The sequence below is a fragment of the Carassius carassius genome, chromosome 35 (genome assembly GCF_963082965.1).
Source record: "Carassius carassius chromosome 35, fCarCar2.1, whole genome shotgun sequence".
In the NCBI taxonomy this organism is placed as follows: domain Eukaryota; kingdom Metazoa; phylum Chordata; class Actinopteri; order Cypriniformes; family Cyprinidae; genus Carassius; species Carassius carassius.
In genome coordinates, this window is record NC_081789.1 from 17,007,070 (window position 1) to 17,020,296 (window position 13,227).

Consider the following 13,227-nt stretch of genomic DNA (forward strand, 5'->3'; position numbering starts at 1 on the left):
AATAATAAAAATATATAACTTTAATTTAAAAAATGAAGACATTTTTTAAATAAGAGTTGCAGATTTTTTTTATTATTATTATTATTATTAATATTCATCATCATAATTTAAAAAGTAGTTCTCATACAAATCAACACACAGTTCCAACAACCTTGTGACTTCCCATCTAAAACTTTACAAAAACTATAAACCCTAGTAAGTTTTATGATTTTATGGCTGGAGATCAAAATGGTACATAACAGTGCATAGATCATGGTCACTGAAAAGATACCCTAGGACACCCCCTACCCTGATAAGAGCAATTCAATTTACACAAGCTTTGCATTTTAGTTTTTACTTCATCATTTATCAAAATTACATATTTACACATTTGAACAATTAAAAAAATAAATATCATTTAAAAATTATGAAAAATATCAAATCAAATGATATAAACATTATTCAGTTTAAGTGAAGATCTTCTTCTGCTTTTCAGCAATTTCCATTGGTGATATCGCCTCCTCTACATTCATGCCTTTGTAGAGAGGATGTTTAATGTGTCTCCATATAACCAGAAACACTTTTATCGCAAATAGTATACAAGTCAACCCCAATAAAACAGCTGTGAAAAATAAAAAAATATTGTTATCATGAAATATGGCACACCAGATTAAGAACACAACAGCAAAGTCATTATCACATTCCTGCTCACCTATGTAAATGCCGCTGCGGCTTGGATCTGCAGATTTATAGTTCTTTGTCATGTTTCCACTCAAGGCCACAATAACAACAGGGTAGACTGTCAGAATGTATCGCAGGTGCTTTTCAAACACAAAGTTCTCAACAATGAACCTGTAAAATGATAATGCATTCATCTCAAAATGTATGTCTTTCATTTATTTAGCATCCTTCATTTATTAGATGAGTTCCATCGTCTTACCAAGAAATAGCTTCACCCAAAAGAATAGAGAGAGAGACTGTTGCTGCATCTGACTGGGTCATTCCTGCATCATATCTCAGCACAACAGTGAAGTTAATCAGGGTGGCAATTGTTGTCCATGTTGTGTACGTTGCAATGCCATTCTGAACCTGCAAGATTAAAAGTGCCAAATTAAAAATGCATAATGTTTTTAAAATGGTTTGATATGCCATTAAGTAAAATTGTAAGGGTCTCTCACTAATATCCGTATGCACCAGAGATCTACTTTGTGATATTTGTTTAACCAGGCTCCATATTGTTTGAGTCCATGACAGGAGAAGATTATCAGCAAATAGTTTGTGAAGGCAATCAAGGCAAGGATAATGAATGCAGCAATCATCACCCTTTAAAGAAATGCAAAGAAGTTTATAAGGATTTTGCAAACAGTCAACAATAATGAGAGAAGTAAGTATAATTATTAACATATAAATTATATATACATGTTTTATGCACAAATTATTTATTTTTCTGTACAAGTCCAATGTATTGTACATACGTATATGGTTTTTTTTCCTCAAATATTAGTAGAATTTCCTCTTTGAAAAATACATTGAAAATATTTTACAATTTTATTACTTGAATATACACTGGTAGCCAAAAGATTTTGAAAACAGTAATATTGTGAAATATTATTACTATTTAAATTAACTCTTATTTATTTGTTTGTTTGTTTGTTTTAAAATATAATTTATTCCTGTGATGCAAAGCTGCATTTTCAACAGCCACTACTCCAGTCTTCAATGTCACATGATCCTTCAGAAATCACTCTAATGTGTTGATTAAGAAACATTTCTTTTTTTTATCAAAGTTTTCATAGTTTTTGCTATTATTTTTAAATATAACATATAAATAAATACCGTTTAATTAACTTTCTATTCATCTAAGATCACGGTTTTATTATGGTTTCTACAAAAAGCAACACAGTTTTAGATAATGAGAAATGAAATGATTTCTTAAAGATCATTTTAAGACAGGAGTAATGACTGCCATCACAGAAATTAATTCGATTTTAAAATATACTCAAATTTGTTATTCAAAATTTAATAACATTTCACAATATTGCTGTTATATAATTATATAAATGCAGCCAACCAACAACATTTAAAAATCTTTAATATTACAAACCTTTGGCTGCCACAGTATATCAGAATTGTTTTTAAAATGACATGAACTTACTGTCTGTCCCACAGAAGAAGCCAGATTATATTTAGCAGCATGTTTACAATCCAGGTTATGAAGAATCCATATGGCAACACAGCAGGACTGCAGTACATTGGACCATAAACAGTCCTGTGAGAACAATATACATAATCGTCTCATTAACTGCATGTTAATATTACAAATCACATTTTATCCCACTTTATTTTTTGATTCTAGCTCTCTGAGTTCTTACCTCCTGCAGGTAGTGGTGAGGATGTAAATATGCATGAGCGACAGCCAAGTGTAGATGACACCCCAGATTGAGAAGGTCCATCCTGAGGGAGTGATTTCTGTATTGTATTTATCTGATATCGCTCCAGTGTTGTTCCGAAAAGGACCTGCAAATCGGAAAAAAATAACATTGTAGCAATATATTTCACCAAATTGTAATTTAGCACCTAATTCATACTGGAAACATTAATATATCTATCTTCTGTACTTACCAGTTCCCGGTCCAGCAAGTGCGTTGAATATGATACAGATTATGTAAATGACAACAGAAAGGACTATGAGTGCTAAACGGGCAAAGCTGTGACCTCCCATTGTGAGCAGCTGAAATAAAGAGAATGTTCTGCTTGTTGTTATCTGAAAACACACACACACACACACACACACACACACATATACATATATATATATATATATATATATATATATATATATATATATATATATGTGTATATATATCAGCTCAAAACAAGCACCCTCACATATGCATTATTAGTGATAAGTCAATGAAACATAAAGACACAAAACTTGTATCTTACCTACGTCTGAAACCAGTTTCAGAGTCTGAAACCAAGCGTTGAAGAGAGAGGGAAGTTAGCATAACACTCTGAGGACTGAATGACACAAATACTACCCCAGTGGGACTGGTTTTATAAAGGGCAGGTTGTGTAACTGTAAGACTACACGTGCTCAATATGTCATTTGAAGGTGTACAATAGCTGTCAAGGCTACCATTTTTTCTTTGCATGCACTTCCGATGGTTATGAAAAATCCTTACACAACCAACTAATCTCACACTCTGAATTAGTAGTGTTTTTTCTTTTAAGATAGTTTCTGTTTCCTTTTTTATATCATTTATTTTTCACATTTTGTAATTTTACTACAAAAATGTTTTATAAAGTAAAAACTAAAAAATTTTATCCACAGGTACATGTTTGATAACATAGCTTAGTCATTAACTGTGTGTGTAATAATGTTTTTAACAGTTAAGGAAGTAAATGTACACATGGATGGACACATGATGAAGCATATGAAACACACCTGAACATGTGAAGAAGTGATATTGCCACGTATATACGGTTTAACAAAGTATGTTTACGATCATGTTTTTGCAGGTAGCTTAACCTGTTATACATTTTGCGAAGTTTGTTTTCAAATTAAAGATTTGCATATTTCCTTAGAAGACCATGATTTACTGGTATGTGTGTTTGGTTTCATTCAAAGGTACTTCGTTCGTGTATCTTCAAGGGCAAAATTTTGCATATTAAGTTTAAGTACACGTTGTTCTTTACCAAACATAAACATATATTGATGTTTGAGTTCATTCAGTAGGAGTCACAGAAGCATGATCAGTAGTCGCATGCATATGTAGAGTTTAGGAAAAGCCTGCATGAATTGTTTAATACATTTTAAATGTTTTTTTTTAATCGCGTTAAACAATTATTTACATCCTAATTATCCACGCCCTAACATGTTACATGTGCGGCAATTCGAGGAGCAAACCACTTAGCGGGGGATGACGAAATATTAACAGAGATACATTAACACAGGAAAGATCAATATTTTATGTTTAAACTTAAATAATTATCATATTTAGACTTATGTTTAAGCATAACAGCCGAGCAGCTCTCCTCTGTTCATACACTGCAACACTCTTTGAGAGAGTCTATTCTACAAAAATGGTTTCTTCCAATGTCTCGTGATCACCAGGAAATAAACCCTCCATTCGGTAAATTTGATCGTGAGAAAACATTACGGAGTGTTTTTGTTACCTCTCAGACACTATAAAAAATGCCTTTACTTTGTGGCGGAACAACTGAGGCGAAAGATGCGAATGAAGAGGTGCAGAAAATATGCGATGAGGTTGGTAACTCTTTTTTTACTGTAGATAAATAGAAATAGTGAAGTGATGTGTCACACAACAACAAACTCACAATTGACGTTTTCCACAGATAAAGTCTCATGCCGAGGATAAAGCTGGGCGTAAATTTGACGTTTTCGCCGCAAAAACTTTTAAAACACAACTTGTTGCGGGGACAAATTACTTCATTAAGGTAAGAGAAAATCCCTGTGATTCTCTAAATGAACTTTTAAGAGTGCCATGTTAATGTACTGAATAGGTCTGTAAAAGCAAGCCTCAGATTTAGTTATTAACAGCTATAATATATTTTCAAAGCATTGTTGTAAATGATGTGTTTCAGGTGCATGTAGGTGAGGATGAGTACATTCATCTACGTGTATACAAGACTCTGCCCTGTCACGGAGAGAAACTGGAGCTGCATGGCATACAGACACCCAAGACTCATCATGATCCCATTGAATACTTCTAAAGCAAACTTAAGCAAATCATCATAAATACTGCCTAAAATGCTCATGGTTAACATTTTTACTAGATAGTGTGATCACAGAAGAGTGACTAGTGGGATCACTTCCTGGGATGACACTAACTGTGAATTAGGTAACCCTTTAAATACATGTTTCCATTATGTGTTTGGCATAGCTGTAAAATAACCCATCCCACTCTCAAAACATCACTTAACTCACATCTTGTTACCTATAATGTAAGGCTTTGGGCTTTGTACTTACTGATATGTTTGCAGTTGATAGGTATTTTATATTATTTACATAAAGTACATGGATGGACAGTTTTTGTTTGTTGGCAAGGGTTTTTCAAACTGGGGAAACAAATGTTAACAAAAATAAGATTAAAACAAAAAAAAATTCTAAAAGTTTATAATATTTATATTTCAGTAAATAAGTTAATATTAAGAAAAAAATGAATACATCTAACAGTACAATTCTATAACAAGTCGTTTTTTTTTTTTGGGTACAAATTGGGTATTTACATTAGAAACTATATATGCAATTTTACGATGATACATCGCATAAGGATCATCATTTGGGGGTCTGTGGCAGTCGTGGCCTAATGGTTAGAGAGTCGGACTCCCAATCGAAAGGTTGTGAGTTCGAGTCCCGGGCCGGCAGGAATTGTGGGTGGGGGGAGTGCATGTACAGTTCTCTCTCCACCTTCAATACCATGACTTAGGTGCCCTTGAGCAAGGCATCGAACCCCCAACTGCTCCCCGGGCGCCGCAGCATAAATGGCTGCCCACTGCTCCGGGTGTGTGCTCACAGTGTGTGTTCACTGCTCTGTGTGTGTGCATTTCGGATGGGTTAAATGCAGAGCACAAATTCTGAGTATGGGTCACCATACTTGGCTGAATGTCACTTCACTTTCACTTCACTTTTAAAAGACTGAAAACCCAAAACTAATCTCATGGCAATTCATAACTATTTTCAGTTTTGATGAATCAGTGGCTAATTTCCATGAATTTCTCATTTATACAATCTGCACATGGCCCAGTGATGGTTATATTAAGGGATAGGCCTTGAAGCTTTCTTTTTCTTAAAAAAAATAATGTACACTCAATTCACATTAACTTTTGACACAGATGGCCACATCAACATCTGAGAACAGATCGATAATCTTTAAGTCCCCTTCACTTCAAATGAACATTAATCTCTATATTGCAAAGCAAATAACACAACTTTTCAGCAATGGGAAAACATTTCATGGTTTATAAAATCTTTTGTACAATATTTATACAAAAAGGTTTACAGGATTTGGGCAACAGTAGTGTTTCTTCACTGTAAGAAACACAAAGCCACAGAGCATACTGATGGAGGGTTTATGGGGTCAGTGACAATGTCCAGGCTCAGCTCCAAGTGTTTTCCTCAGAACAACAGTGTAGTTTATGTTGACAACAGAAGTATTATTTACTTGATCTTGGGAGGGGTGTAGTGAATTCGGCACCTTTCATTGAAAACCTGGAGGAAAACATGATCATTAACAAACACTTCTAAATGCAAACCACTCAGATCAACAGGAGACACTCAATAACTCACCTTAAGACTCCGGTCGTTGACCACTTCTTCAACGTTTAGCTCAGACTGCATGAGTTTTAACTGTAGGGAAATGCTAGAGAATTCAAACAAGATTTCAATCAATTTCAGGCCAAGCACAGATAAATAAATACATTACCTTAGTTTGCTCTTTCCTGAGTTGCTTGATTATTGACAAGTTGTCGCTATCTTTTGCCCTCTCTTCACGTAACTGCCCAACGACAGCAGAGGTCTCTGTAATACATGACTTTATTGCCTTATCTCTGGAAAGATGAGCTTCCATGAGCTGAAAGGCATAGGCAGTACAGAAAAATAGCTTGTTATTAATGCATCACAGAGTATGACAGTATACTTAAATCAGTAATACATAAAAAAACAAAATTAGGGGATCTCTTATAATAATTTTAGATTATTAAAGAGTGTTTTGTATGGTGATACATACAGATTCATAAAGTTCTTTGCAGGTCTGTGTGGCGTCCACTTTGCCTGAGAAGGATGCAGTGGGCACAGTAGCATTGAGGCCATGGACAATTCTGTCATCTATGGTGCGCATCACTTTTAATACTTCCTACAGGACAAGAAAAGAGATGTACAGCATATCAATGTAAATAAATATGTAACTAAGTTATTTGTTCTTGTTTTGTATGTAATGCAATCACAGTTGTTTATATGCTTTTCAACCCTTGCTGTGCTGAAAATTCTTTACTTAATTTTCGGTATAAAAAAAATGTTTTATTGTAAACCTCCGATTGTTATATTAACACAAAATCTTGGATTCAATCTTTTTGTTAAGAAATACAAGACCTGTGCTGACTGAAAGAAAACTTCATAAAAATATTGAATCCACTAGCATGAATTATTTTTGTAGGCTGCTCACTTTTGACAGGGAACACCGCTACTGTAATAAGGTGAAGGGAAAATTTATTTATTTGGAAGTAGTTATACTCCGTGTGAGCGAAGTCAGTAAGTCTTAGTCCAATTAGATAAAATTAACTAGAATTTTCAGGAAAATGACCAGAACATATCAAAGGCGTTGAGATTTTCCACATTAAATTAAGAAAACCTCTTCGCCTCCATTTAGGCATTATTGATAGAACTGCTACTATTTTATCTTAAGGTAAAACACCTTGGTAACTATAATCACACGTTACGTTTAAAAAAAAAGGGAACAATATAACTATATATACCTAGGTAGCTGACAACATTAACCAGAGGGAAAATCTATTTCAAACTACATTTTATAATTCTTGTGTAATTTATCAGCATGAAGCTTTATATTAGGGTTTATATTAACTGAGGGACACCTAGAATACCTCAGAAACAATTAAATGAATTGGACAAAACACTTAAAGATAGTTCAAAACCATATATAAAATTGTGTTTGTTTTTAAATGTCAAAACACCTAAATTATACAGGTTCCCCTCATATAAACTTTAACTGAGAATCCTGGTGTTAATAAAAGTTAACCAGTCCAACAACCCATATATTTCACATTATGTACTTGTTGGCTTAGAAAATATCCGTGTTTTACATTGTGTATCATGAAAACTCGTCTTAAATGCGTATATTTATATTTACAAAGCACCACACATTCGCTTAATCGCTCACGTTTGCTCTGCTGTTCATTGAAGCTCGTACTGCATGCAGGAGACCACCGAGGGTCAGTCATTCACACAGCCTTGCCGTTAACATTATAACAACGTACTTATGGAAGTCAGTATGCGCTTAAACATCCTGCATACTTTTATCCTGCCTGTTGACAACTTCGCACGTTTTACCTGAAACATTGAAAAGTCCTCACAGTTCAGAGCTCCACCGGGCGCCGCCATAGTGGACTGAAGAGGTCCTGCGCGAAGAGGGCGACCAAATACTGCCTGAATTACGTTAACTATAAAAACGGTTGTTTTTTGACACTTACTAATCAACGTTACAGGGAATTATTGAGTGTCCCCGCAACCTTTTACTGTAGTGAGCCAACTTAAAATAGATAGTTTGAAAGAATATTTTTTCACGATAAAAATAAGATTAAACGTGAGCAAGTAGAATCCACAGGTGATTTATGAAACATGTTTTGCAGGACTGCAAATATTTTATATTATATATTTTATTTAACTTGACTTTTAGTTATACAATTTACAACCTCATTCGTGTTACGCTCACTTTACATACGTAACTTACGTCATTAACAGGCGCTTGTGTGAGCTGAGCTGTTTTGGTTGCTCAGGGTCCTTCAGGGTTACACCCGCTCCTCTGGGCCTCTGTGCTCGCGTGTGAACTCAAACTGACTTTAAGGTTAGAGGAACTAAACCCAGCAATGTAGCTTGGGCACAATTTCTTGGTTTAAAAATTGTCTTTTTCTTTCATTGTATTTTTCTTCAGAAGTCATGATCTTCAACATGATCAGAGGGCCTCGCGCCGCTTTTGGCACTTTAATAGGTCAGTATCTTTTCCGTGTGATGTTTGTTTTGGTCAGCATATGATAAGCTTTGGCACTGGGCACAGTGGGCATTCTTCAGACACTTGTGGGCATAAAACTAGCAGTGAAAACATGATTATAAATACATTATGACGCCGTATAACTTTTCGAGACTGACATGATTGGATTCATAAGGTTGTTGCGTGGATTTTATTACTTTTAATGTTTTATCTAATGCGTGAAATGATCCACGACTCGTTATAATGATTTTACAACTCCATTGGATCTCTCTTACATAATGTACCATAGTATAATTTCCTATATATATATATATATAATATAAACGCGTCTGCTAAATATATATATATATATATATATATATATATATATATATATATATATATATATATATATATATATAAGGGGTGTGACGAAACACTTATCCCACGAGACGGGACTTTTTTGAAGAAATCCTCAATGATGAAATATATAGATATAGAATGTAGGTGCATTTCAAAATCAACTTGTACTTTATGAAATTAAACTTCTGTTTTAATTAAGTATATGCAGCAATAAACAACGTAAACTAGAGCTGCAGAATTCTGGATAAATTGAGAATCATGTTTTTTTATATATATATATATATATATATATATATATATAATATATTGGAGATCACGATTCTCTCACAGTTCTAAAGAAAAAAAGATCAGAAAACTAAACAAAATAACAATTTACTAGTGGTTCTGACAAAATGTTCATTGCTTCATATATTCCTTTGAACAAAATAAAAAATAAATAAATGAAGGAGTCCGTGTCTCAATTCATAAAGACCTGTTTCTCAATTAGAATCTTTTGAATGAACGATTCAATGACAAGGGTTGTCTCGAGGGTTGTCCCCCATAAAATTATGATAAAATACCATGCTGTGTATTGTACATAACAATGTTTTATACTTTAAATTATTATGTTTGTAGTAAAACAACACAAACGGGGCAAAAATTAGTTTTAAGTCTAGAAAGAAATTGCTCTTGAGAAATTTTGTTTATTTTCCCCAATAAAAGAAACCTTAAAAATTATATTTAGCTGTTTTCAACATAATAATAATAATAATAAATGTTTTTTTGAGCAGCAAATCATAATATTGGAATGATTTCTGAAGGGTCGTATGACACTGAAGACTGTAATGCTGCAAAACAAAAAAATTCAGCTTTGAAATCACAGGAATAAATTACATTTTAAAATATAATTAAGTAGAAAAACAGTTATTTTAAATTGTAAAAAAAATATGTATAAAAATATATTTATCTATAATTTGCGGAAAATAATTCAGTGGTGAGTGTGTTATGAATACTATAAAAATGATAATTATTAAAACTGTGGTATTGCTCTTTATGTCATCTTAAGCATTTTTACTGTATTTTAGTATAGCTCGTTGTACAACAAATCAGATGGTCAAACGATTGAATAAAAGATCATTCTTAAACAGCTGCTAAAATGCTAAATCAAATGTTTAAATGCAATGTCATGTCCTCCTCTGGAAAAACAAAAAACAAACAATGTTTTAAACTTGTACCAGTGCAAATATTACAGGAAACAACACATTTGTGTTGTATAAACATCATCATGCAACATCACCATGACAGACTTAAAGGGACAGTTCATCTAAAAATGTTCCACTAAGGAATGAAATTCAAACCAAGGTGAGGGTGAGTAAATGACGGAATTCTCATTTTATGGTCCCTTTCCTCCTTCTATAGGGCAGGTGAGGAGAGGTGTGATGACCACAGGGAGCAGAAGACTGTGCAGCAAGCCTCAAGAGGGGGCATCCGCACCCCAGGGTCAGTACTCAAATATCCATTCACTTCTGCCTGTCTGCATTTGGAGACGGGGCATATGACACAGCACATGACATGATTCAGCACCAGACATGACACAGCACTTGCCTTGACACATCATACCAGCACGTTTTGTTACAATTCAAAGAAGGAATTCAAAAGCAAGAAAAAGCATGCACGTAACACGCAACAGCGTTATTATGATGTAGAGCAAGATAGGTTCCTGTTTTGGCTGTTCTACAAGGATCAGATTGCACTAAAGGGAATTTCATTGCTTTCCCAGTGAACTCACTTTTCTTCACGTTGTGTTTCCTCTCTCCTTGTTTTCTCCAGCACAGCGGCTAGGGTTTAAAGTACCAGGCTACCGTCCATCAGAATGGGATAAAAAGATGCTGGTGTGGTCTGGGCGATTCAAAACCGCAGAACAGATTCCAGAGTTTGTGTCGTAAGTGGGCTATTCCTGCTTACATTGAGATAAACCCCCAGCTCCAGGCAAACTACTGAGCATATAGATGGTGTATGAGGTCATGTGACTAAAGTTCTGCCAGAGTATTGGTGGAACACAAGAGATGTCCACTGTGAGGTTCAAACAAGATTGATTACTCAATGTACTGACAGGTAATTAGTGTAATTCATGGTATCTGGAGGGAGATGAGAGTGGGCTCTGTTTGTGATGTTAGATGCAGAACATGGCAGGCATGTCCTCTGTGACCCATCATACTGTTGCTTTTTTACTAAGGATGAGTAAAAATACTGATTTAATGATTGATTATGATATTCATTTGTATAAAAGTGTCAATCCTTAAAATCCCAAAGATCAATGGTATTTTACTGGACGATTACATTTCAGTAGCTGTTTGTAAACGTATTGTTAAAGCCTGTTCACATTAAGAACAATAACTATGTTAGCACAAATGTGCACAACTGCACGTGACCGTAAAGCTGGATTAAAAAACAAACGACTCTTATGAACTGGTTCTTTTTAGTTAATCAAAAGCACACAGCAATACCAGTGAAGTCCGATTCAAGAAGAAATTACTCCAACGAGCTAGTTCTTTTACTTTATTGGTCATGAAGTTCATATCTTGGTTTTGGAAGTCCACAACAACTGGTTGTCAAAAAACAGTTTCATTGTCTTATAATCCGCATTTATTTTAACCTTAATTGCTAGATTCATTTTTCTGATTCATTTTTCAACGCTAATCGTGGTGATTGGTCTAATTTTTATTTCATCATGCCTGTAATTCATGATGCTGTAATGCTGTAAAGCAGTGTTTGTGAGTGCAGTGCTGCTTTGTGTACAGTGTTACCAGGGAAAACAGCTATTTTTATGCTACAAAAGCGGCCCCTAGTTGCAAAGAATGAATTTACATTTTCCTTCAGACCAATGTGAAAAGACCAACAAGTGAGCGGGCAATATGCTAATATCCTTGGGATTTGTTTCAAAAACGACTCGTTTCAATGATTCCGAGTCGACTCTTTTCTTTAAAATGTTTTCTTTGTACAATTAGACTTGTTTAAGCATATCTTCACGTACAATTTTATAGTATTTTCTTTACTAATGAAAGTACTGCATTGTTTTCAGATTTGAGACGATTGATGCTGCCAGGAATAGAGTGCGTGTGAAGGCCTGCTATGTGATGATGGCACTGACCATCATGGCATGCGTTGCTATGTCTGTCTCTGGGAAAAAGGTAATAAAAAGTGTGCTGTTGTATAAATGATAAGCTTGGGTAATATATGGCTCTCATTTCCTTTAACCAATGCCTTCAATGGCAGGCGGCAGGTCGGCATGACAATCTGACCTCCCGTAACATGGAGAAGAAGGCTCGATGGAGAGAGGAAGCACAGAGAGAAAAGGAGGAGGCCATTGCACTTGCAGAGAAAGCCCAGTGAGATGCATCCATCTGAGCTCCATAGAGGCCCATGTCACAGTGTCAGTTATTTAATGTCAAATGCCACATACATGGCAATTCTGGTGGAGGTAGTACAGGTTTTCCTTCACATAGTAAACAGAATTTTAGAGTAGTGTATAAAATAAAGATGTGAGATTTTCCTGGTGTGATTAATTTTTTGATGTTGTATTTATACTTTTAAATATTACGAAAAAATAAAATCGTGTTCCACTGTTGTGTCTTTACTATTATCTTTAAAGTCTTATGAACTTCTCTATTTTTAATAGTAATATCAGTAGTATAGAATTGTATCAGCCATCACTTCAATCCATCAACTGACACCTTAAGAAGCAAAAAGCTGTGTTTGTAAGAAACAAATCATTAAGATATTTTATATTTTAATTCATACAAGTTCTCTATTCATAATTTAGCTTTTTCTGCTGAAAAATGTTAATCTTGTCTGAATCAGCAGAGAAATATGCACACATTGTCTGTCAGTCTGATGGACTTTTTCACTGGAGGAAGTTATGGATAATAATGGATTGGTTTCTTACAAACACCCAGCTTTTCAATTCACAAGATGTTAATTGATGGACTGGAATCGTGTAGATTATCATGATGTTTTTATCAGCTGTTTGGACTCTCATTCTGATGGCACCCATTCACTGCATAGGATCCGTTATTGAGCAAATGAGGTAATGCTGAATTTCTCCAAATCTATTCAGAAACTCATCTACATCTTGGAGGACCCGAAGGTGAGTACATTTTCAGCAAATTTAAGGTTGTCC

The 13,227-nt window shown here is 34.6% G+C and overlaps 5 protein-coding genes across 7 annotated transcripts in view; 2 read left to right on the plus strand and 3 right to left on the minus strand.

Moving 5' to 3' along the window:
• The window catches only part of nktr (natural killer cell triggering receptor), a 150,688-nt gene that overhangs the window by 132,216 nt on the left and 5,245 nt on the right, over nucleotides 1-13,227 (minus strand). The gene's annotated exons all lie outside the window — the stretch shown is intronic.
• Nucleotides 42-3,757, minus strand: si:ch211-161h7.5 (uncharacterized). Of its 2 annotated transcripts, none has more exons than XM_059524661.1 (8): nucleotides 2,926-3,757; nucleotides 2,602-2,710; nucleotides 2,352-2,496; nucleotides 2,135-2,248; nucleotides 1,158-1,302; nucleotides 920-1,068; nucleotides 692-831; nucleotides 42-601 (listed from the first exon to the last, which is right to left on the minus strand). In XM_059524661.1, the coding sequence occupies exons 2-8, from the start codon at nucleotides 2,699-2,701 to the stop codon at nucleotides 447-449; spliced, it is 948 nt and encodes a 315-aa protein (XP_059380644.1). In that variant the 5' UTR covers nucleotides 2,702-2,710; nucleotides 2,926-3,757; the 3' UTR covers nucleotides 42-446. The 2 variants fall into 2 exon arrangements, with proteins under 2 accessions (XP_059380644.1, XP_059380643.1); XM_059524660.1 differs by having other exon boundaries at nucleotides 2,602-2,743.
• Nucleotides 4,087-4,951, plus strand: LOC132116090 (cystatin-B-like). The gene is made up of 3 exons (XM_059524672.1): nucleotides 4,087-4,249; nucleotides 4,339-4,440; nucleotides 4,588-4,951. The coding sequence occupies exons 1-3, from the start codon at nucleotides 4,178-4,180 to the stop codon at nucleotides 4,714-4,716; spliced, it is 303 nt and encodes a 100-aa protein (XP_059380655.1). The 5' UTR covers nucleotides 4,087-4,177; the 3' UTR covers nucleotides 4,717-4,951.
• mix23 (mitochondrial matrix import factor 23) lies at nucleotides 5,944-8,216 on the minus strand. 2 transcript variants are annotated; one of them, XM_059524667.1, is made up of 5 exons: nucleotides 8,069-8,216; nucleotides 6,732-6,857; nucleotides 6,429-6,575; nucleotides 6,293-6,352; nucleotides 5,944-6,214 (listed from the first exon to the last, which is right to left on the minus strand). In XM_059524667.1, the coding sequence occupies exons 1-5, from the start codon at nucleotides 8,117-8,119 to the stop codon at nucleotides 6,164-6,166; spliced, it is 435 nt and encodes a 144-aa protein (XP_059380650.1). In that variant the 5' UTR covers nucleotides 8,120-8,216; the 3' UTR covers nucleotides 5,944-6,163. The 2 variants fall into 2 exon arrangements, with proteins under 2 accessions (XP_059380650.1, XP_059380651.1); XM_059524668.1 differs by having other exon boundaries at nucleotides 6,073-6,214; nucleotides 6,293-6,365.
• fam162a (family with sequence similarity 162 member A) lies at nucleotides 8,545-12,675 on the plus strand. Its single transcript, XM_059524666.1, has 5 exons — nucleotides 8,545-8,726; nucleotides 10,467-10,547; nucleotides 10,878-10,989; nucleotides 12,130-12,238; nucleotides 12,324-12,675. The coding sequence occupies exons 1-5, from the start codon at nucleotides 8,675-8,677 to the stop codon at nucleotides 12,438-12,440; spliced, it is 471 nt and encodes a 156-aa protein (XP_059380649.1). The 5' UTR covers nucleotides 8,545-8,674; the 3' UTR covers nucleotides 12,441-12,675.